The sequence below is a fragment of the Myotis lucifugus genome, unplaced genomic scaffold, assembly GCF_000147115.1.
Source record: "Myotis lucifugus unplaced genomic scaffold, Myoluc2.0 scaffold_9, whole genome shotgun sequence".
Taxonomy (NCBI): Eukaryota; Metazoa; Chordata; class Mammalia; order Chiroptera; family Vespertilionidae; genus Myotis; species Myotis lucifugus.
The window spans coordinates 4,607,081-4,632,966 of NW_005871057.1; the positions used below are offsets into that span (position 1 = coordinate 4,607,081).

General features: G+C 37.8%; 1 protein-coding gene across 1 annotated transcript in view; it reads right to left on the reverse strand.

Annotated features, from left to right (window-relative positions):
- The window catches only part of LIN7A (lin-7 homolog A, crumbs cell polarity complex component), a 135,435-nt gene that overhangs the window by 18,495 nt on the left and 91,054 nt on the right, over window positions 1-25,886 (reverse strand). The window contains exons 3-4 of the mRNA XM_006083968.3: window positions 20,808-20,879; window positions 17,808-18,017 (exon numbers count right to left, since the gene is read on the reverse strand). Coding sequence (XP_006084030.1) covers window positions 17,808-18,017; window positions 20,808-20,879 — 282 coding nt within the window. The remainder of the gene's footprint in view (window positions 1-17,807; window positions 18,018-20,807; window positions 20,880-25,886) is intronic.

Below are 25,886 nucleotides of genomic sequence, written 5' to 3' on the forward strand. Positions count from 1 at the left end.
GGCTTACTGTCCAATATCTCTCTGTCTCTGCATATAAATTACTTTTCTAATTAAAAGCACACCCACAGAATATTCTTGGAATTTGTCACCAGTGACTTATGCTAAGATTTTCAGGTAGGTCTACCAAATAAAACTTACTTATTTTAAATGCTCTAACTGGATCTAACCTCCAAAGATTCTTGTCTCCCCTTCTCTCAGGCTCCTGCTATCACTAGCCATGCAGCCACCCCAACTTAACACCCTGAGGACATCTTTAATTCTCCCCTCAATCCACCGCCAACTTGCCATAATGCAGGTTAATAGTTATTCCCCATTTACCATCTCATCCTTGCAATTTCTTGTCTGGATTATAAAATTAACCTTTAGCTTCTCTCTTGTCTAGACTCTTCTCCAGATTTTGGTCTGAGTCGCTTGGTCTTTCCAAGCTCTGGTTTATAATCCAGTGAAGAGCAGAAAGAACACAGCTGTGGTGGACTCTGTCCTTGAGGGCAGGACTGTGCTGGCTTGGTTGTTTTTCCCCTGGATCCAGCACAGTGCATAGTACTCTCCCAGCATTTACTTACTAATTCAGGGAGAGCTGGCTTTGAGGCGTAGGCCCAAAGGTTACCAACTGTATGATTTAGGACAAGTTATTTCATCTCCCCGAACGTGTTGCCACCCATACAACAGCGGAGTAACATTTTCTTTGAAGATGTCCTTTAAGATTTAATGAAATCCTAATGTAAAACGCCAAGACTAAATCTGGCTCACAGAATGCACCCAGTAAATGCAGGTACCCCATGAATTATCCTTCATTTTCCAGAAATGAAAATTAAATTGTCCTATAGCATGCAAAGCACTTCCTTAAAGAAGCAGATCCAATTCTGTGTTTGTTTTTTTTTGTTTGTTTGTTTGTTTTTAAAATATATTTCTTTATTGGTTTCAGAGAGGAAGGGAGAAGGAGAGAGAGATAGAAACATCAATGATGAGAGAGAATCATTGATCGGCTGCCTCCTGCACACCCCCACTGGGGATTGAGCCCGCAACCCAGGCATGTGCCCTTGGCCGGAATCGAACCCGGGACCCTTCAGTCCGCAGGCCGACACTCTATCCACTGACCCAAGCCAGCTAGGGCTCCAATTCTGTGTTTTATATTTATCTTCAATATATGAGCAACACCATGCTTTTGATTTTACCACCTATCTTCATGTTTCCATTATTTTTTATTTGTTTGTTTTTAATCCTGGAGAGAGAAAGAGAGAGGAGAGAGAGAGAGAGAGAGAGAGAGAGAGAGAGAGAGAGAGAGAGAGAAATAGATTGGTTGTCTCCCCTAAACACCCCAACCAGGATTGAACCCACAACCTAAGTATGTGCCCTGAATGGGAATTTAACCTGCAACCTTTGTGGTATATGGAAGATGCTCCAATGAACTGAGCCACCGGGCCAGAGCCATAATTTCTCAGTTTTATTCCCTTAGCCTAGAAGATCCTTTCTCCATTCTCCTTTCTTAGTAAACCTCCCTCATCACTCAAAGCCCATTCCAAATAGCACATATTTTCTCTTATGTCATTTTCCTGCCCAAAATAAAGTGCTAATACCTTACAATGGCCTACAAAGACCTTCACTCTCTACTCCCAACCTGCCTTTCCAACTTCATTTTCTAAGACTTTCTTATTTATATTCAAAATCACATTAGAGTTTTTTGTTGTTGTTGTTTTTCGGTATTGTACATGCCTGGTCATTCCTGCCAGAATTTTGTATCACTAGTTCCCTCTCACAAAGTCCTCAGGTGAAAGAGGCTCGACTTTACCATTAAAGTTAGGGAGGTGTAAATTAAAACCAGAATAGGATAAAAATGAGTCACTTACTTTTAAAAAATGGCAATGCATTGCCAAGGATTTGGTGAGATGTATATTATCATACAATATGGAAATATAAATTGGAGGTCAATTTGGCAGTATCTGCTAAAAGAATTTATGCCCATATCCTCTTAACCTGGCTTACCACATACCAGTATTCACCCCCCAAAATAATTATTCATACACATAAAGATTTTCATTGAAGCAGTGTTCACAATCACAAAAAACCAATTGGGTAACAAACTAAATATCTATCAATAGGAGAATGTTTAAATTAACTATGGTATCCACATACTATGGAATACTATACAGCAGATTGCAAAACCCAAGTACTGACAAGGCTCAATATCCAAGATGTACTTCTAACTGAGAAAGCAAGTCATAGAGTAAGTATATGAAAATATTGGTATTTGTTTTACAACTTACTTAAAATAATAAAAACAACTAACATTCCTCGAGTATCTCCTGTCAGGTACTCTCTCATCTGCTTTAAATTTATCAAAATAGTTACTCTCCCTAACAGCCTGGTGGGGCATGTGATGTTAGCATTCCAGTTTTGTAGATGAGGAAACGGAGGCACAGTAAGTTTCAATGGGCACACCATTAACGGGTAAAAATTCTGTTTCCAAGCCTGACCTTGTAACCACTGTGGTATCATAAGTTTATCTCTAGAAAGTAATAAGTAAGTAATCACATAACTGTATGTTTGTGTGCTAGTGTGCGTGCGCACTTGAGTGCAAGGAAAAGATGTTTGGATGAAAGCACACCATCTGAGCAATTCTTCACGGGAGAGAGGAAGGAACTGGGGCGGAGGGAAGGAGAGGTGAGTGGTTAAAGGGACTTTTCAATTTGATTTCAGTCCTTTCACAAGGAATTATTTACAAGTCTCCTAAGCACACAGTCACATATTTCTTGTATAATTTGTTTTAATACATTAGTGCAGCATCATCATGAGGAAAATGAAAATGAGAGGAAAAGCCATCCTAGAACAAACTGGAGGAGGTGAAGCAAAGGGTAATTTTCTTTAAAAAGTGCTTTGAGACACAGCTTTGAAGTGATTTGAGCAAAAATCAACGGTAACTGTAACTGCCTGAGTAATTTAGGTGAAATGAATTTAGCTGCATTACCTAAATTATGAATGTAGAAATGTGGTCTGCAGGTTCTTCAAAGCCCCAATGATAAGGGATTGCCACCGAAATTCTGCTGAAACAACCAGGATGGAATGCTTTTTCTCTTGCTATCCTTCATGTGTTGAAACCTGACTTTCTTTCTTCTGTTTCTCCTCGGTTGTTTATTTATCTGTGCTAGCATTTCAGTGATATGGCCTGGTAGATCATTCATGCTTAAGTGTGAGTGCTATAAATCCAGGCTTTCAGGGAATCGTGTCCGACTGAGAAACAGGGAGAAAGAATTATGAAATACTGCATGTTTAAATTTTTGCTTTTCATCTAATGGCTCCTAAGATGAAAAGCTGCCGTGACTTTGAGCTTGATAGATGTGAAATCCCAGAGAGAGTTACAAATCAGTCAACCTAGCAATGTTTTTGAAAATGAAATGAGTTGGCTTTATATTTCTCCTTTGCTATGGTTATTATTGATCCTCTCCTTCCTTTCCCTCAAATAAGTGTGTTGTAACAAACAAAGAAACAGCTATTCCCCGAATAATGAGATCTGTTCCCTCTCGTAGATAGAACATTGGTTGCCTTGCCTCTAATTCTGGCCCTTTCTAAACGACTCTTCACATTGCAATCACAGTAATCATCCTAAAATGCAAATCGATCATGTCACTCTCCCGCTTCAAGTCCTTCTGAGTCCCCGTATTGCTCAGATACAGCTCAAAGTCTTCAGCTCAGTGTGCCTCATGACAAGCTGGCCCCTGCTTATATTTCCAGCCTCATCTGCCAACTCTGAACTCTCCAAACAGAAGACTATGCAATTTTCTCTAGTGTCTGGACTCTAATATTGTCTCCTCTTAATATGGCTTTTTCACCTCCCTCACCACCTCCAATCACCTACCCAATACCTACCTGCCTATGAGCTTTCCCCACAGGAGGAACCGTCTCTGGCCCTTCCATATATGGGGTTGATGCCTTTTCTCTGATCTCTGAGGGAACCCCATACTTATCATTATTTATAAAATAACTTATGTTGTAAAGATGATCTTCTTCCTTGCCTATTTCCTCCCCAGGCCTATAAGCATGAAATCAGGGGTATTATTTTTATTTCACTAGTGACTAAATGCCGGGCCCAATAATATTTTGCAAAATGAGTGAATAAATAAATATCTAAGTATTATGGGTTGGTTAATGTTTGTTCAACAAATCTGTGACTTAACTATGTTGTAACTTCTCTGAGAAAACAATGATTTCTTGTTTAAACCAATGACTGATGCCCTAATAATTGAACTAGAGCAATTATCACAGCACTTATTTAGTACTCATTATGTGTTAGGAACTCTGTTGTATCATAAAAACAAGGTAGCCACTAACATCATCTCTTAGCAATGTGGAAACGAAGGTTTAGAGAAGTTACCAAATTACTCCTCCAACTCCATAAATTACAAGGAATTAGTGTGTGAGAATTAAAGGGTCCAGTGCACTTAGAATGCTTAGCAAATGCCTGGCCTGTTAGCTCTCAACGCAAAGCTTTTCTGTTACTTTTGTTATCAATTTTGTCACTACATTTGGGGGACTGCCTGCTTTATTTCTAAACCTAGTGTGTGAAGATTTTAAAATACCATTTTAATGTAATTTAAGTAGAAAATATACTTTTAAAAGTTGCATTTTTTTAATTAGCAAAAACTTTAAAAATTAAAAAAAGAGAGGTACTACCACTTAACTCATGTCTAGCTTCCTTGTTGCTGCTCCAATCTGCCAGAGCTTTTCCATCTAAGGACTTTGACTCCTTCCTCTGGGTGGAATGTTCTTCCTTAAGGGAGAGACTCAGGTGGCTCACCCCCTTACCTGCTTTAATCCACTCTTCAAATATCACCTTCTCACTTAGGCTACTCTGCTCAGGTACTTCCTTTCATACCCTGGCACTTCCTGTCCTCCTTACACTCTACTGATTTCTCTCTCTCTCTCTCTCTCTCTCTCTCTCTCTCTCTCTCTTATGTTTTCTTTAGTAGTTTCCACCATCTAACATTAAATGTATTTACTTATTTGTTTTGTTTATTGCTTATCTACCCTACTGGAATATAGACTCCATGAAGGAAAGAATCTTTCTTTTATTTTTCTCAATCAGAGAATCCTGACTGCTTCAAATAGTTCCTGGTACGCTATAGATGTTTAGTAAATACTCTTTGAGCCCTAACCCGTTTGGCTCAGTAGGTAGAGTGTCAGCCTGCGAACTCAAGGGTCCCAGGTTCGATTCCGGTCAAGGGCATGTACCTTGGTTGCGGGCACATCCCCAGTAGGGAGTGTGCAGGAGGCAGCTGATCAATGTTTCTCTCTCATTGATGTTTCTAACTCTCTATCCCTCTCCCTTCCTCTCTGTAAAAAAATCAATAAAATATATTAAAAAAAAGAAAATCCAACATTAAAAAAAAATACTCTTTGAATGAATAAGTGAATCTGAAGACTATGTCCAGGAAATGTTATCTAAACTTGTTTGGACACATACATGCTATAGACACAGGTCATTTATGTATACTTTGTCAGCTTACTGCCTATTTAATATCTCTCAAACTAAGGGATTGGTGGAATAACTGCACAGCTAATCTATAAAAGCAGATAATCATGCGGAGATCTAGGTCGAGTAATCCAACAAGGGTAGTTCAAGTTACAAGTCTGACTCAAGTCCCTGTATTCCTACAAATAATTACAAGTGCATCGCAGGAATCATAACGATTCTATTTGATTTGTTTTATTCACAGGGTAATCAAACATGCCTACTAAAAGTTGCACATAATTAAATGCTTGATGATTTTCTTTAAAAAATAAACACATTTATTAAAGACCACACAGGTTTAAAGTGATTGGGCTTCTTTGTGGAACACTTAAAATATGTGTAAAATTATATTTAATACAACCAGAGGAAGTCATATTTCTAACAGCTGCCCATATCAATACCATAAAATGATTGATGTGTGATCTGATAACTAGCATCATATAGCTTTGCATTATCCCTACTACCAATTAATAAAAACTCTGATTAAGACAAATTATTAATTTGGTGAGAAGTTTACATAGTAGAAGTTTTTTTTCTTAAGTTTTCTTCTTTCAAATGCTGTCAGTTTGCTAGAACTCAGTTAATTCATTTTAAATTAACACCCATAAAACTAAATTAAAACCTATGCCCTTATCCAAAACCAAATAAAACCATTCTATCTTGTACACTATCACCTGGATGACCCACAGACACCACAAACTGCTGAGTATGAAGCGCCTCACTTTCTCACCTGAACTTCCTTTTCTCCTGTATCAACAGGAGATGGGATCCACACCAGGAACTTGGGACTGCCTTGGTAGTGCCCTTTCCTTTATCTCACATCCAATCAATCATGAGGTCTCAGTTATAACACTATTACCTCCAAAATAATTTCAAATCTCTTCCTTTCTCTCCATCCTAATTCCTTTACTTCCAGTTAAGACCTTCACCATGTCCCTCCAAAACTCCTAAGAGAATCCTAGTTGGTCTCCCCACCTTCAGATTTCCTCCACTTCTACACTCCCACAAGCTGGAACTCACCAGAACAAAGCCATGTTCTGTTTGACATTTCCTACCACCTGCAACTGGCAAGTCCAGGCTTCTTCTCATGGCTCAGGAGGCCCTGTCCATCCCTCCAACCTCAATACCACCACTCCTTGCTTTACTCATCAGTTACACATCATGCTGTTTCTTATATGTTAGTGCACATGTTGTCCACATTATCTGGAGTATTTTAGCACCAACCCACTCACTCTGACATTTCCCTGGATGACTACTATTTAACCTATAAGATCCTACATATCCTCTACAAAACCAGAAGGTTTTTGTGTTGTTTTCTTTTTTTAATTCTGAATTATCTGTCAACACTGTTGGCTTTCCCCAATGGCAATAACTGGCTAGAATGCAAGGCGGCATTTCCTGTTGAGATGGACACAATTCCCACTTGGTCATCTCCACTCTTTTGTACAATCTCCTCCTGGACACACAGTAGTCAACTTTATCCTCCTACTTCAAGGAGAGCCCTTTGCAAAACCAAAACCAGTGCAACATCACACTTCCTTGGCTTTCAGAAGTAGCTCAGAGAGAGTCTAGAATCCTCAACTTTTCTAACATCACATTTTACTATATTTCTGAATACATAATGACTAGTGCATACGTGGCAATAAGCTCAGAATGAAAAGGCTGAGCTGAGATGCTGGTACTGGGTGATGAACCAGGCTAGGCAAGTGCTAGGAGATCAAATCTGATGCATACCAGCCTTGCAGTGATTTAAATTCAAAAAAAATAATGAAAACATATGCATATTTTAACTCCAGGAGATAGTCTCTGCCTGGGTTTGTATTCAAAATTACATTCTTAAAACTTAAGCTCTCCTATATTTACACAGTTGCTGATAATAGTCACACACCTATGAATAGAAATATGACTTCTTTTGAGAAGAGTTTAGGTGCCACCGAAGGGATGGAATGTAATTTACATTTTAGAGTAAAGTCGACAGTGATAAAAATTACCAACTAATGAGTCTGTGTCTATGAGAAAAAAGGGAAAACCAAGGAGGGAAGGCCTGTGGTTCAAAGTGCCATATCACACAACTTCTTTCTTAAATTTTGATTTAGGTTTTATTATTTTTAAATAAGTTTTTTTTTATTCATTTGTGTAGGGCATGGCTATAGGGTTAAGCCTCGGACTGACCTGTTGGCAAAGCCACAAACAAGTCCCAGCTTAGAGGGCACAGCCCTCTTAGCATAATTAGGCTTGACCTTATGACGCTCCCTAGATCCTTCCTGGGTAGCTAATGGGCTGTGGGAGGAGCAGCAAGTGCTGCCAAAACAAGCGAAACTCACAAGAACATTGTAACTATGGTGACCATTACCTTGTTTACCTCTGGCTATAAAATAAAGGCTCAGCTTGCCTCTGGATCTCTCTCTGTGGCCTCAGAAGATCCACCTAGCCAGTGATGGCGAACCTATGACACGCATGTCAGAGGTGACACGGGAACTCATTTTTTGGGTTGATTTTTCTTTGTTAAATGGCATTTAAATATATAAAATAAATATCAAAAATATAAGTCTTTGTTTTACTATGGTTGCAAATATCAAAAAATTTCTATATGTGACACGGCACCAGAGTTAAGTTAGGGTTTTTCAAAATGCTGACACGCCGAGGTCAAAAGGTTCGCCATCACTGACCTAGACCCAGCTTATTCTCTTTGTCTGCCATTTCTTCATCCTTTCACCGCCCTCACTCAGGCTTTTGAACCCTTGGCTGAGCTGGCTCGGCACATATTTGAATCTTTTTTATTATGTATATGTATATATACTGTGTGTGTGTGTGTGTGTGTGTGTGTGTATATATATTCTTAAATTGCTATATTAGCCTGTATCAGTATTATACAACTTCTTAAAACTGGCCTTGCCCTCTGGCTGCACTAAGAAAGGTGAGGTTCTGCACCACAACTGTGACTCTCTCCCTGCATTTCCCACATCTGAGGTGCAGCACCTTACAGCTGAGTTAGAGTGTGGGCATCTCACATGAACCTCCCAGGAAGCACACTTAATTTATGACATATTATTTGAGTTCCCTTTGTATCAGTCTCTTTTTCTATTTGAGAAAAATCAAGAAGACGACGAGATCGAAATCCATTATAAATAACTGTATGCACTCAGGTTTAACTTGGTTTGCATCTCATTAGGTATACTTACGCAGCTGTGGCAAATTAACAACATTCTAACTCTGCTTTAGGTGCGTGCCGGCAGTCTATAGGCCTATGCTGAATAAGTTAGAAGAATGTTCCTTCTCAATCAAGTTAGGCATCGACTGAATCATAAAGCATAGCTTTTAGGCAATAGAAATTGGCTTCTCCATCAATGGTTAAAACAGTAACTGGTAACTGGGTTTGGTAAGTTCCACAAAGCACGAATGATGCCAGAACTTGACCTAGCAAAGAATTTAAAGGCAAACACTGTATTTCTCCTGAGATGAACTACATATTTCTCAGCCAACATTAAAAGGATGATTACTATAGTATTTACATTTCCTGCTTTTGTACATTGAGACTTTGTCACAATAGTAAATATAGAAAGACCCATCTAGGAGCGTGATAAAAAAAAGCTGTTTAATAATAATATACAGGAATGTGTTTTGTGAAAAGATAAGTTATTTTTGCCAATGTTATATTTATTAATTCTCTCTTTTACCCTGTTAGGAAAAATAGATAGAACAGGTGTCGTTACATTAGTTTTGGAGATGTAAAGATGCCAAAAAATCCAAGGACTTGTCAATACCTTCTAATAAGTGGGATTCAACTGCCTCTGAATTAAAATATTCAATGGGGGACTTTACTGTCTCCTGAAGTTAAACAGAGAGCAGAGGAAATAACTTAGTCTAAGCTGAGAATAGAAGTCTATATGCAGGTGGAATTATAAGATAGGAGGAGGATATTATCTACCTTAGAGGAAAGGAATTTATATTAACAGTTAATAATAATAATAATTAATAGCAATGAACATATATTGTAATTTAAATAGTACCCACCATAGTGGCAGATACTTTCACATGCTTTCTCTCAATTAATCTGCAGAGTAGCACTTTGAGAAAGGTATTGTTATTTCTGCTTTATGGACAATGAAATGAGTCTCAACAAGTAACTGATCATATTATGGTTAGAATATCTTAAATTCCTCAGAAACTATAAGAACTCAAATAAAAGCAATGTTTTATTTGAAATGTTGTAAATATCAATTGACAATAAAAAGTTTTCTAATGTCTATTGAACGTATCAATACTAATATGAAATGGCTCCTAAAGTTATTAGATGTCAGAACTTAGTGACATGGTTTAGAGTATATAAAAACACTTCAATATAGAAATAATAACAATAATTACTGAAATAGAGAAAAATGTTTTTTCATTTCTTAATGAACAGTCATAAAGGTATTAGAAATTCTTAACGTATCACCAGATTTAAGAGTTGCTGGACAACACTAAGATTCCTTTTGTATTTAAAAGAAAATAGACATTTTTGTAGCACTTATATGACTGTGGTATGACTGTGCCTCATCTGGCTCCCAACCAACTCTTCAGCTATCTTATCTGACTCTCCATGCCCCGTCACTCTGTTCTTCCTTCAACCACTCCTACAAGGCAAGTCATGAACTTCCTTAGCTGGAGACCTTCTCACAAGCTCTTTCTTCTGATAATGACTGACTCTTCCTTGCCCCCAGACTCAGGTTAAAGGTCACCGCTCAAAAAGGCCATTCCTAACACTGTTAATGGTAGTGCCTCTTACTCTTTTACATAACACCTTATTTTCTTCTCCCTCTTCCCCTTTAAGTGTTGTCATAGCATTGAATTATAAGACAGTGTTACATCCTGAAGTATAAATTTGTATTCTTTGTGTATTTCCCTTCCCTCATTGCTTCCTTCAGCCCACACCTGGAACAACAACAACAAAAAAAGACTCAAAATTAGTTGAAAGCCTTTAGCTGTAAGGTAGAAAGAAATGTTTTCATTTTTTCACCATCCAAAGACTAGACAGGGTTGGGGCTGGGGGAAGGAAGAAGATGAGGCTGAGGGGCTTCATTGACTATAAAGATAAAAGTACCCAAAGTGGGAGGGAAGAAGGAACTTGCATTGTCAGAACCTGGAGTAGGTGGAAATACTCAGCACATGCTATCCTTACAGTGGAAAACCATGTGCCCAGGAACTGTGGACAACTGGTCCCCCTGGACACTTGTACGCCCTCTGGATTTAGGATATAAACACATTGTAGAAGGCTGGGCAATGGCCCTCAAAGACATCAAATCTTATTCCCTGGAACCGTAATTGTTGCCTTATATGGAAAAAGAGTCTTTGCGGATGTGATTAAGTTAAGGCTTTTGAGGATATTATTCTGCATTATCTTGGTGGGCCCTAAATGCAATCACAAGGGTGCCCACAGAGGGAAGATGAGGAACATTTCACACAGAAGAGAAGGTAATGTTCCCGTGGAAGCAGAGATATGAGTGAGGCAGCCACAAGTCAAGGAGCGCAGGCAGCCACTAGTGGCTGGAAGAAGCAAGAAAGGAAGTCTCCTCGGGAGCCTTTGGAGGGAGCACAGTCCCGTGCACCTTGGGTTTGGGTCACTCTAACTGATTTCTGACTTCTGGCCTCCGGAGCTGAGAGAGAACATTTGTTTTTTATTGTTTAAGCCCAGTTTGTGGTTATTTGTCACATCAGCCATAAGAAACTCAATACACATGAGGAGTAAAAAATTTCATTATTTGACCAATGTAGAACTGAACTGAATCACTGGGGGATTTTCTTTAGGGTAGGACACAGGGTGGATATATCACCAGTTACATATACACTTATATTCATATACTTATTATTACCATCATCATTTTCTTACCTTCTACCAGGCAAAAAGTTCCAAGAGGATTGTAACCTTTTCTGTTTTGTTCACCATCTATACCCAGGGCTTAGCTCAGCAGCTATCACATAATAATTGCTCTACAAATAATTGTTGAATGAACAAAAACATTGTGAAAATAGCACAAAATGAGGAAAACACAAACAACAAATGGTAAAAAAAAATGATGGTAATAACTATGAAAAAGACTGCGCCAGCAACTAAATTGAGTAATCAAATATCTACTATCAGCAACCTAAATGGAGATATAGGCCAGTCTGACCCCATGTGCGGGAATGCTCTCTAGCATCTAGAGATTTGTCCTTTTACACGGGCTAGATGTGAGTGTGTTCTTACACTGATACATTTTCAATCAATTTTATCAACACAATCTCAGGGTATTGCTCAAAGCTCAAGTTGGTCTAACAGTGTCTGAGAGCTAATCTGAGAAGTAATATACCTGGTGCTCATTCCTGCTGCTGAAATCACAGGGTGAGAATGTAGCACTTTTGGCCGGTGAGCTCTTGTTACTTGTTCTTTTAGGATAGCACAATATCTCCCTGTTCCACTTTTTAAATGAAAAGGACTCTTGTCTTGAGCCAACTCAGAATGAAGGGGACTCAATGCCACCTACTTAGTGTTGCAAAATATACTGGATTACGCTGCCTTGTTTGTGCCATTCCAAAGGTGAATGAAATAAAACAACCTAATTGTACTTGTCTTGGCTCCTTCACAATTGTGAATCGAGTATCACATGATGCCATTCAATGAACAAAAATGTTCAACATTTACCTGAAATTCCAGTCTTCACTTCTATTTAATTATAACCCCTAAATCTCCCATTCAGATGCCAAAAAAAGGTAAAGAATCTGGAAATGACTCCTAGGCAGAGAGAGAATGTGAGGAGAATTGCTCTACTTGAGGCCTTAGCCTAGAACTGAGGTGAGGGTGCTCAACCCAGGCCTCTGGGGCAGCCCAGGGCTGAGGCTCTGCCTTCCCCCTCTTTATGCCTGCCTGTGCTCCCCTCTAAGTCAAGTGGACCTGGAGAGTGAGTGTGCATCAGGGCGACCTGGCTGTTCAGGCCACACTCTGGTTCCTGGCACAAAGTGGAGTGATGAGTTAGGCAGGCATGGAACAATTCAATCGTCATGCCCTCTCCTTATTCTGAGCCATTTGGATTCGAGAAATCTCCTTTTCTCAAGATGTGACTATTTTTAAGACTAGTTCTCTACTTTTTAAAGGTCATAGCCTCTTATGAGAATTTGAGAAAAACAATAGACCCTCTCCCCACCAAAAATGCTCTTATGCAAACCTATAAAGCTGAAGACACCTTGATCTTTTCTATACCATATATGAAAATACTAATTTAGCAATGACTAAGATACTTATTTACCCTTCAATTATTATGAATAAGGCCAGACTGCCGGGGTTAGAATTTCCAGCTGTCATTCAGAAGCTGTGTGACCTAGGACAAGTTACTTGGTCTCTCTCTTCCTCAGTTTCCTCATCTGTAAAATGAGAGAGCCAATAATAGCACCTACCACAAAAGATCATTATGGGGGAATCATAAATTCATTATGTAAAGTGCTTACAGTGGTGCCCTGAGTTTAAAAAAAAATGCATATGGCGCTTCCACTACATTCAGGGACTGTTCTAAGACTAAAGACAAGGCAATGAACAAAAAAATTACTGCAGGCATTTTAAAATGGAGCTTACATTTTCACAGAAATCTTACAGTATTTCAGAGCAATTTAAAAAACCTTATTTGTGTTTTTCTCTTTGTTTAGATAAAAGAGAAATAAGATTTTTCATACACATTTCCTCTTGATGTGCTGTAGCTTCATAGCACTCAAATCCAGAATTCTAAGTGTTTTTTTTCCATCCTCATGCCACACCTGACAGTCTTCCTGCATAAATAATTTGAGCTGTGAGTACTCACTCTTAACTTGGCATAGATATTTATAAAATGGAAAAAGGCCAGATTCCAGGAAAACAATTTATTCTGTTCCATCCCTAAATTTTTGCTCATTCATCTGTTATGCTTAAAAATCAATTAGCACTGTGCATACACTGTATCGATGGCTTTATTTAGGATTAACTACAGAGCTGGGTGAATTTAACTGCAATTTTCCTACCAATGGTGCTTGGATTTCAGATGCTAATGAAGGCCTCCTTTCTCTATGACATATTTTTAAAGTTCTGTGATTTTATTTTATCTTTTCGTCCTCTGCTTCCTGCTTCCCACCTGCCCTTTTTCCCTCAGTGCCAGTAGGATATCATATGCAGGTTGATTCTTTTAGGCTTTCTCCCTTTAGAGTACTAAGTAAATACAAAATATAATAGGTATTATACTGTAGTATATTTATACCCTTTCTATTTTCTGTTCAGGAAAAATGTCTCAGTTGTGTGCATAGAAACTAGGTGGAGCCTGCTTACCTGTATAAGGAGATGTGTGTATGTGTGTGTATGTGTAGGAGTATATGGCAGTATCGACAAAATCTCATCTGAAGACACAGAATCAGAGTCACAGGGTTAGAATGGACTTTGGCCAACTGTTCTAGCTCTACACAGTGCACAAATTTTGAAATATTCTTGCCAGTGGTCTTCTAATCTCTGAATAAAACATCAAATGAAGGACACATACTATTTCATGATTCAGTCTTTCCATATTTATAGAGCTCTAAGTGTCTAAAAGCTCTGTTCTAATAAGCTGAAATCTGCCTTCCTTGTGACTTACCCACTGGTCTTGGCTCTGCCATCTGGTGCCTCACACAGTGGAGTAAGACTGAAGACAGCCATCACTCCCTTAATGTTTTCTTCTTTATCCTAAACAGCTCAAGTCCTTCTTTAACATGTTCATCGTATGCAGGACTGCCCATTTCTGAACTAGCTTACTGTTCTTCATAAGGAAGGAACCAGGATTGGGTAGCACAATGAGCTATGAGCTGAACAGCATGTTCAAGAGCTGGACTAATATCCCATATCTGTGCACAATATTTGTAGTCATGGCCCCTACAATCACATTAACATGTTTTTGTTTTCCCCAACTTGCCTCATATTTTTCTTAAAATCAATGGCAATCCCCCAGGCATTTTGTCTTTTTTCCATGTTATGATGTTTAGCCATTTCTCCTTAATTCTGCAAAGAGGTAGCTAGTTTTCTGGGTGTAAGAGCAGGACTTCATGTAGATTCTTAATCAATTAGGCCTACTGTGCCATGCTATTGAGATTTTTTTTAATATCTGGATTCTATCACTTAAAGTATTTACTGGCTCCACCTCAGCTGTTGCCTTTATAAAAAATCCTTTAGTCTTTTCTCAAAATTCTTGATGAAATACTTGGGCATAAAAGGGTGAATAGGAGATCATTAAGTAGCTATCAATTCTATCTGTAACATTTTCACTTCCTGTTAATGTTAAATTTATATTGAGAATTCAGCTCTAAGTTTTTCTGAGAGTTGACTTTAGCAGCAGCCATACACAAAAGGCCTCTGATTTTCTATAAAAATGCATTAGATGATTCAATGTCTCATTAGTAAAAATCTCATAGGAAATTTTGTTAGGAGCTCAGGGATAGTAAAAAAAAATTCTCCTAATGAAAGCTGAGCTGGTATGAGTTTCCTTCTTTTTGACTTCTAAGATGCTTTATCTTTTCAGATGTTTAAAGATCTATGGAATAATTTCTTTACTTTCTAAGTAGGGCGTTAGGAAATTTCCCCTAGGGTCCTGAAGCGGTTAAGGTTTGCGTCAGCCCTACAAATCATGCTGTTCCAGAATGTGCTCTCAGTTTAGAATGGCATGTTCTGAAAATCTTCCATATTAATTTCCCCAAATGGTTCTTATTTTAAGTGTAAACAGTAATAATTTGACCATTTGCTAATATTTTCTCTCTTTTTCTTCCTTGGCCCTTTCAATACAGAGTAAATTTTTTTCATTAAATATTTCTGTTTGACTGGAATTATTTATATTAAAAAGACTCCTAGATTGGTGTTATTAGCAAAAATATGGCAGAAGTGCATTCTCATTGGTGAAATTAGTGACTCATTATCAAGCATGCTAAATGGAACTTTGCCTTGAATTAACCACTCTTTGTGTGACTATGGGAAGCCCACTGGGCCGTGCAGTTTTGCATTGACAGAAGGAAAACTAGCTCTTGATGAACATATGATAAATATTAGACATTGTTAAAATGTATATAACTTACTTTTAAATATTTTAAAATAGATCATTTATAATATGTGGCTTGATTATATGGAAGTGCAATATCTTAAACTCCAAATTTAGAAGCTTTTTTAACCAATCCAAGGTGGTCAGAAAGCATTATATCAGAAAGGCAACACTTTAGAGGTTGGCTACTATAAAAGCATTTGTTTTACCTATTTCAATGAACAAATAATGTTTTGCTCATTAGAAAAAATATGGCAGAAGTGCATTCTCTCATTGGCAAAATTAGTGGCATAAACCTTCCTACGATTTCAACAAACTTATGGAAGAGGTTGCATGAATCTATTAGGCTTTTTTTGCTAATAAATGTTTGCTAAAATATGCCTCTAAGTTTAGCAGAAGTTGGTCTAAGGCTTACTTATAACATAATTAGCATTAGGATGATAATAGGAGGATTGCTAACGTTCTTCAACCTGCGTTAGTAACCACCCTTATCTATCAAAGATGTGTGTGACCAAATGATCACTGGACACTTCTCAACGGACATTTTGTCTTATTTTAATCTTCATCAGCACCCTTCAAGTCACTACTCCCCTTATCCATATTAGGAAATTCAAGTTTAGGGGACATTAATTTAATCATATAGATATTGGGTGGTAGAGTCTTATGTGTCTGATTTCATTCCTCCAATCCCCTCACCCACCACCACCACTTAAAGCCTCCCACCTGGTCATTGCCAGAAATGGATGAATAATTATTAAAAGCCTACAGATGTGTTCACTGCAATTGTATGGGTTAAATAAAGACTTTTTAGTTCACCTTGACTGATAGTTAGAAGTCAACTACCTATTAAAGTGATTTCATATGTATTTATTATTGCTTTATATAATTACAGTTACTATTAATATATTTTGGGTCCCATTTTGTACTTTTCATGTTTTAAAATCTATACTTTCTTTCTATCTACCCAATATATTCAGAGAAATTATAAATTCATACACTGAGGCACAGATTAATTACTTTGTGACATAATTACATGACCAAGCTCTCGAGTAGTCTACTAGAGTTTGACTCTAAAATTATCAGTTGAAACAAGCTTTGAAAAAGTCACAGTTATCTACAGGTCAATAAAAAGCTCATCTCAAAGCATTGTTACATAGAGAAAAGTAAATGAAATGGTAATTTTAGAATTCAAATGCTGAAATGACATAAAATATTCATGGGTTGATGATTTTGAAGCACATCAGAGACCAGCAGAGTTGAATGGTTTTGGGTTCTATAAAACTACTAGTCAGGCTAAAAATAAAAAAGAAATAAAACACAAGATAAAAGTACAGAAAAATTTCCTCCATAGTTACCAATAAAATATTGCATTTTTAAATGAATTTTATTTTAGGTAGTCTAAGCAGAAATCATCTGTCCACAAAAAAGCACACAAATCTATTTTATTTATTAAAATCTTAAATTCTTAAGAAAAAGATTTTAGATTAATAGAAAGGTAACCATCGACATGTTCCTATTTATACTTCTGAAATGTGTACTTTTAGGTTATTTGTTTTTGATGTAGGTAGCAGTTATGGGGATAAAATTATTCATTTTAGAATAAACTATTTCTTTGGCAACTCATTATTACATGTGGAAGTAATGGCATCCAAATAATATGAGGTTATGAAAAAAATGTATGTTCCTGCTTTTACTTTAAAATGTTACTTACTTTAGTTTACTCCAACTTCATGTGAAAATAAATAAATAAATATAGGAAATAATAGATAATATAATCAAACATTCGGAAGCTGACGTATTTTTATTATACTATCGCTGCACACTTGGCTTAAAGAATTACCTGTGCATTGCCATTTCCCATATATATTATTATGTATATGAAAATTATCCTTCCTCTTTAATTAAAATAAAATATATAAGGTGAAGAGTTTTATCTTTATTTTTTAAATGTATTTGTTTATAGTAAATTGAATAAAGAGTGCCTGGAAATTATTATGTTCTTCTAACCATTAATTCAATTAAAGTAAATATGGGAGAAATTCTACCAGTAGGGATGATCACATCTGGACAAGATGAAATGAGACATAAAAACTGTAAAATTACTGTTTTTGCTAGTTTAATATCCATCAATGCTTAGAAAGCTGATTGGACACAAAATTATGATTTGTTCCAGGGTATCAACACAACTTCAGTAACAGCAGGGGCAGGGGGTAAGGGGAGAGAGAATGTGCTTAAGGAGAAAACTTCTGGTTATGTTATGAACATACCACTCCATTCACTGATAGCAGCTGGTCTCCTCTTTTGAGGCCTCCGTGTCTTTCGGCCACCCCTCCAGGAATGATGCGAGAGATATAAATGGGAGAATTTTGCTCCTTTCCTCCCATCACGTTAAAACCAAGGCCTTCATCAGTCTTTGGCAGTTCGACTACCCGAGGGTGGGAGTGGCCTTCACTAGCAGCAAAAGCTGCAACTGTTGCCTGAAAGACAAGATGGTAATTTGGTAGTAGAAGGAGGGAAGGAAGGCTAATCCTATGCTCTGCAGTGGGGAGGTCAGGCAACTCCTCATATTTTCATGGCATTTTTCCTGTGAAGGAAAGAGCACAAAATGGAGGGGTGTTCTTCATTTAGATGTCATTTATGATTCCTTTCCCTTGGTAAAGCCAAGTTCAGCTATTTCCAGCTTTCTAGACAGTATCCATAATGATAATAATTTCCCTTCTACAGAAATATCTTTCCCAATTACCTCATATGGAATTCCTCCTATTCTTGCACTCAAAATAGGATTGGTCCATATGCTACCCACATATGGCACATATACTATAATTGTATGTATGCATGGTGACTATGGGCACCTGAAGGGCAGAGTTTGTGGCTTACACTTCTTTGTATGACACACAGTCTAAGCTGGTGCTTGCACACAAATCTTCATAAATGTTTATTCAATACACTGAGGAGCACTTATATGTATAAAGCTGGTAAATATATCTACAATTTTGCCTTAGCACATTTGGTGTTTTTGTGTTTTTTGGGGGGATATCTAAAAAAAATAAAAGCTATAATGAAATAATAGATTCAAACAGATTATTATTTCACATCAATATGTCATACTAGAGGCTCGGTGCACGAAATTTGTGCACTCGGTGGGGGGGTCCCCTCAGCACAGCCTATGCCCTCTCGCAGTCCAGGAGCCCTCAGGGGATGTCCGACTGAAGGCTTAGACCCACAGGGAGTGGGCCTAAGCCATCAGTCAGACATCCTTAGCACTGCCACAGAGGTGAAAGAGGCTCTCGCCACCACCGCTGCGATCACCAGCCTTGAGCCTGGCGTCTCACTGAGTGGCGCTCTCCCTGTAGGAGTCCACTGACCACCAGGGGGCAGCTCTTGCATTGAGCGTCTGCCCCCTGGTGGTCAGTGCACGTCATAGTGACTGGTCGGTCTGCCATTCAGTCAATTTGCATGTTAGCCTTTTATTATATAGGATTATTTTTAGAGGTCCTCTTCTCTGGCACAGAGGTCTTCTTTCCCCCCTGACATTTTACATTAATATTTCAACTACTGTAGCAATGTAGGCACAATGAAAATTCTATGGCAGTGGTCGGCAAACTGCGGCCCCTTGAGTGTGGCTCTTCCACAAAATACCACGTGCGGGCGTGCACGTACAGTGCGATTGAAACTTCGTGGCCACACTCAAGCAGCCAAAGAGCCGCATGTGGCTCGTGAGCTGCAGTTTGCTGACCACTGGTCTATGGTTTTATACCTAGCTGTAAAAATATCATATAATATGGATATTATTGTATTTTAAAATTTATTACTATTAATTTTTAAAAATAAGTTGAAGGAAACAACTTACCATTAGTCCTGACACCTCATGGAAATAAAATTAAAGCAATGATGTAGTTTCTATCAAGAAAATATTCTCTGCCTGCTTATTTTCCACCTCCATTAACCTTTCTTAAACACAGTTGATTCGATGCCTACTATAAAGTGATTCACTCAACACTATAAAAATATTGATTTGCAACTACTGTACATTCTTTTCCACACACAGCATTATCACATCAATTCAGCATTATGCTACTGTCTGCATTTAGTGAAAGATAGTGAATGATATGGAAATAATGGCTTGTTTTCAGCTCCATGCATTTGCTCATGCAAACCTTGTCGTCATGCATAGATTTAATGGCTGACATGGATGCAATGCAGACAGCCCAGAAACAACCAGAAAATATTGTGCTATTGCAACATTATGCTGCTATCCTGCTGTTCTACATGAATAAGAAATGAGAATGGTAAAACGCTACATAATTCACTTTCCTCTTAATTAAACCATGGAGGGATCATTTTTTCTGTGTGTGTTCCACTTCAGTACAAGCAAAGCATGATGTAATGATAATAGTATCCTCTTTTGGTTTGGGTCAAAAAACAAACAAACACACTGACAAATCTATAGTGTTCAGTTATAGGAGGAAAATCAAACAAGAGATGATGTAACACAAAAAAAATTTAAATGAAAAATTCTAATTGTTTTCACCAGTTCTTACTTCTTATACACTATTAAAAACAGAAAAGCTTTTAAAAAGCAAGTGTATATGTATTATAATATTTCTGTATTTGTAAAATAAGAACTGCATTAGCAATTTTAGTTTTTAACTCTCATTTCCTAATGGTCTATTTTCCAGATAATTTCCTGATTCTATTGCTGGAACATTTCCATTAGTAGGGCCTCTGTAATATCTGGATTTAAGTTTTTACAGAGCAAATGTGGTCACTACCACAAAAGGTGACAGGTCTTCCCTTTAGGTCAGCATCACATTCTTTCAGCTACCCACTGCCCAGCTGAATACATGGACGATCATCGTTGGGTATCAGGTGAGTTCTCTCAATTATTAACTTAAGTCAGATCTTTAGACATGTTCAAATAAATCTTCTTGCACTGAATAGGGAACAGGTTTTTTTGGATCAGAGGAATGTGTTAGAAAACCAAGTAGTATTTCATACAATGAGTGAGTAGATTTGCTTGTGCCAAATGGACATTTAGTGAGTTTAATGAAATCATTCTCCTTTCTTAAGCTACAGAAGCAGCAGAAACGTTCAATTTTCCATTAGGATTTTTACCTGGGAAGTAGTACTGGTTCTAGACTCTGGGCTGCCACTGATGTCTAAATTCTCTTACAGTGTACACACGAGAATACCTGAAACACACACGCGCACAATCAATTACTAGATCACTGGGGTTAAGTATATTTTTAAAGTTACTCAAGCCTTACCTTTGCTGTGGCCCTGGCACGGAATTCGGGACAGCCATTAACAGTTATCGTTTCATGCATATATTGATACACCTAAAATGTTCACATAAAAAAAGAATGTGTAAGAACATTAAGAATATTAACTCTTTCATTGCAGACAATATGATACATTTTCATTGCAATACAAAAATTCCCTATCACAAAGTGAAATAGATCTGAATCAATTATCCTGATGCCTTGGGCCAAAAATCCTTCCTATTTTTTTGGGGGGGGGGGGAGGGCAGGGGCTAAGGGGTAAAGGATGGAGTTTGGGGCAGACAAGGCAATCACTTTTATTCATAGGTTTTAAATTTGGCTGTCCATGTTTATCAAATATAGAAACGCATAATTATTTTTCTTCTATATATTATAAAAATTACTTTGTTGGTAAAGATATTTTACCATTATATATAGCTCTATCTGTAAAATATGTGATAAAAATTACTTCTTGAATCTATGTAACACTTTCAAAATAGTTTTCCAAATCAATATTCCACAAAACCAGGATAACTATCTTTTCTTTGCATGTTGGTAGGTATGTTACTGTTCTTGACACACTCAGAATTCATAGACAAAAAGTATTCAGAACAAAGACAAGTAAAGTAAGAGGTCCTTAAAACTAGTAACACAGAGCAACATACCAACTATGGGCTCAAGTTACCATTCATTTTTAGATGAAATAGTAAGAATGGGGGTAGAATCTGGACGCAGAATGATGTTGAAGAAAGCATAAAGGTTATGCTGACTAATAGATCTACGTTTAAGCCTTACATTAATATAATTGGGGTAATTATTATTATTATTTAATTTTTTCTACATTATTTGGCCCTGATCTTTTGGGAAGAAATCTCCTAGGACATGAAGTTCATCCACACTTCGTAAGAAGAATTGATTGGCTGGCTGGTGTGGCTCAGTGGTTGAGCATCGACCCATGAACCAAGAGGTCACTGGTTCGATTCCTGGTCAGGTCACATGCCTGGGTTGCAGGCTCAATCCCCAGTAGGGGGCATGCAGGAGGCAGAAGATTAACAGTTCTCTCTCATCAGTGATGTTTCTCTCTCTCCCTTCTCTGAAATGAAAATATATTAAAGAAATAAAATAAATAAATAAAAGTTGCTGTAGTTGCTGTGTGAGGAAGACACTAGGTAGGCCCTCCTAACCCAACCAGCTCTGCTGAGCATTGCCTGGTTCTATGACCCAGTTCTGTACAATGAGAATTCAATTGAAAGTAGCGGAGAGACTTCTGGGAAAGTTTTCCTCTCTTGGTACAAGTTCTGTTCTTTTCCCTTCTCTACTTCTTATCCTACGTGTAAATATAATGAATCCTGGCAAGCAGCTGCCTTTCTCTCAACTTGCAACAACAACAAAAATAGTCCTATATGTTTAAGCCACTAAACTTTGACTTTTTGCTACTTTCAGCCAAGAGAATTCCTGATTGTTATAGTATTTAAATAAATCGTATATAGAAGCATGCTATCTTTAAAGTTGGTTATCTTCTATCCCCATAAGTTTTCAAAAGTTATATTATAATTTGCTCATTAGGAATTGGTGCGAATTGTTAACCTGAGAGCTTAGAAACTGAAAAAGGATAGACTAAAATTGTAGTTTAATAAAAGGGTGGTAGAGACTAACTCTTTGAAAAACACTGTTAAGAAAATAAAAACACGAATTGACTGGGAGAAAATAATTGCAAAACACATAGCTGATAAAGGTCTCATATCCAGAACACATAAAGAACTCTCCAAAGTCAATAATAAGAAAACAACCTGATTAAAAATTGGGTAATGTGTTTGAACAGGCATGTCATCAAGGAAGATATATGGGTGGCTAATATGAAAAGATACTCAACATAGTCACTAGGGAAAAATTGAAATTAAAACCATAATTAGGTACATCTACACACTTATTAGAATGTCTAGTTTTTTAAAAAATACTGACAATACTTAAGTACAAGAATGTTGAACAACTAGAACTCTCAAATATTGCTGGTTGAATGGAAAATGGCACAGCTACTTGAAAAAACAAGATAACAGTTTTCTACAAAGTTAAATCTGCACTTACTATGATTCAGTTATCTACTTCTAGTTACTTATCCAGGATAAATATAAATGTATGTTCATTAGCCATGGTCATGTCATTAGGGTGTCAAGGGCATGTACCCGGGTTGTAGGTTCCAACCTTGGCCCTGGTTGGGGTACGTGCAGGAGGCAACCAATTGATGGGTCTCTCTCACATCATGTTTTTTCTCTCTCTCCTCTGTCCCTATTCCCCTCCTTCCTTCTTTTCCACACTCTCTGAATAGCAATGGAAAAAAAATATCCTCGGGCAGTAATTAACAAAAAAATAAAAGTGTATGTTCATTAAAAAATGAGATGTAAACATTTGTAATAGCTTTATTTATCATTGCCACAAACTGGAAACAACTCAGATAGCTTTCAACTGTGAATGAATAATCAAATGCAAGTATATCAATTAAATCAATGGAATAATAAAGCTAGGCAATAAGAAGGAACAGACTATCATATATACAGAGGTAGGGATAAATCTCAAATGTATGTTGCTAAGTGAAAAAAAACAACACATACTCTATGATGACTTTACTTTTACAATACTCTGGAAAAAAGCAAATAATAGGGAAACAAAACAGATCTAAATTTGCCAGAAGCCAGGAGTGGAGATGAGTTGACTACCAGGAATGGGGGAATTTGGAGGGGGGCATTGGAACTGTTCTATATCATGACTAGAGACCCAGTGCACAAATTCGTGCACCAGTGGGGTCCCTTGGCCTGGCTTGCGAGATCAGGCCAAAACCGGCTCTCCAACATCCCCTGAGGGGTCCTGGATTGCTAGAGGGTGCAGGCCAGGCCGAGGGACCCCACCGGTGCATGATCAGAGCTGGGGAAGGACACGGCAGGTTGGCCAGCCGGGGAGGAACCGCAGGAAGTCTCCAGGGTGTGTTCGGCCCATCTTGCTCAGTGCTGATCTGCCGGACCCCAGCAGCAAGCTAACCTACCGATCGGAGCATCTGCCCCCTGGTGGTCAGTGCACATCATAGCAACTGGTCAACCAGTTGACTGTCTGCCCCCTGGTGGTCAGCGCACGTCATAGCGAGCGGTTGAGTGGCCTTAGCATATCATTAGCATATTAAGCTTTGATTGGTTGAATGGACGACCAGACACAGCATATTAGGCTTTGATTATATAGGATAATGGTGTATGGGCAAATAATTTTTGATAAAGGAGCCAAAAACATAAAATGAAGAAAAGAAAGCCACTTCACTAAATGGTGCTGGGAAAATTGGAATGGAAATAGACTGTTGCTTGTCCCCATGTACAAAAATTAATTCAAAATAGATCAAATGCTGAGATATAAGACCTGAAACAGTAAATTGCATGAAAGAAAACATAGATAATAAACTTATGGATCTTGTGGAGAACATTTTATGAATTTAACCCCAAAAGGCAAGGGAAGTGAAGGCAAAAATAAATGAGTGGAATTATATCAAACTAAACGGCTTTTGCACAGCAAAAGAAAACAACAACACAAAAAGTCAACCAACTAAATGGGAGATGATATTTGCAAACAACAGCTCCAACAAGGGGTTAATATCCAAAATATACGAAGAACTCATACAACTCCACAGCAAACAAACAATGCAATAAAAATGGGCAGAGGACCTAAACAAACACTTTTCTCAAGAAGATATATGAAAAGATACTCAAATTCTCTAACTACTAGAGAAATGCATATCAAAACTACAATGAGATATCACCTCACACCTGTTAGAATGCCTATTATCAACAAGACAAGTAATAACAAGTGTTGGAGAGGTTGTGGAGAAAAAGGACCCCTCATTCACTGCTGATAGGAATGTAAACTGGAAATCCACTATAGAAAACAGTATGAATGTTTCTCAAAAAATTAAGAATAGAGTTTCATATGACCCAGCAACCCCTCTTCTGGATATATATAACCCCCAGATATGAAAACATTTATTTGTAAAGACTTACCAACCCCTATGTTCATGGCAGCATTATTCATGGTGGTTAAGACATGAAAAACAATGGGTGTCCTTTGATACATTTTTAAAAATTTAAATTATTTATTGTTCAAAGTATTACATATGTCTCCCTTTTCCCCCATTGACCTCTCCCCGGCTGTTCCCACCCCCCAGCACATGCCCTCACTCCCCTACTGTCTGTGTCCATGGGTTATTCTTACATGCATGCATACAAGTCCTTTGGTTGATCTCCTACCCCCTTACCCCCGTCCCTTCCCTCTGAAGTTAGAAGGTCTGTTCGATGCTTCTATGTCTCTGGATCTATTTTTGTTTATGTTGTTCATTATAGTCCACAAATGAGTGAGATCATGTGATATTTATCTTTCTCCGACTGGCTTATTTCACTTAGCATAATGCTCTCCAGGTCCATCCATGCTGTTGCAAATGGTAAGAGTTCCTTCTTTTTTACAGCAGCATAGTATTCCATTATGTAGATGTACCACAGTTTTCTAATCCACTCATCAGCTGATGGGCACTTAGGCTGTTTCCAAATCTTAGCTATTGTAAAATTGTGCTGCTATGAATATGGGGGTGCATATATCCTTTTTGATTTCTTTGGATATATTCCTAGAAGTGGGATTACTGGGTCAACTGGGAGTTCCATTTTTAATTTTTTGAGGAAATTCTATACTGTTTTCCACAGTGGCTGCACCAGTCTGCATTCCCACCAGCAGTGCACGGGGGTTTCTTTTTCTCCACATCCTTGCCAGCACTTGTGATTTGTTGATTTGTTGACGATAGCCATTCTGACAGGTATGAGATGGTACCTCATTGTCATTTTGATTTACGGCTCTCAGATTATTAGTGACTTTGAGCATGTTTTCATATGTCTCTTGGCCTTCTGTATGTCCTCTTTTAAAAAGTTGTCTATTTAGGTTCTTTGCCCATTTTTTGATTGGTTTGTTTATCTTCCTTTTGTTAAGTTGTATGAGTTCCCTGTAAATATTGGAGATTAAACCCTTATCGGAGATAACGTTGGCAAATATGTTCTCCCATGCAGT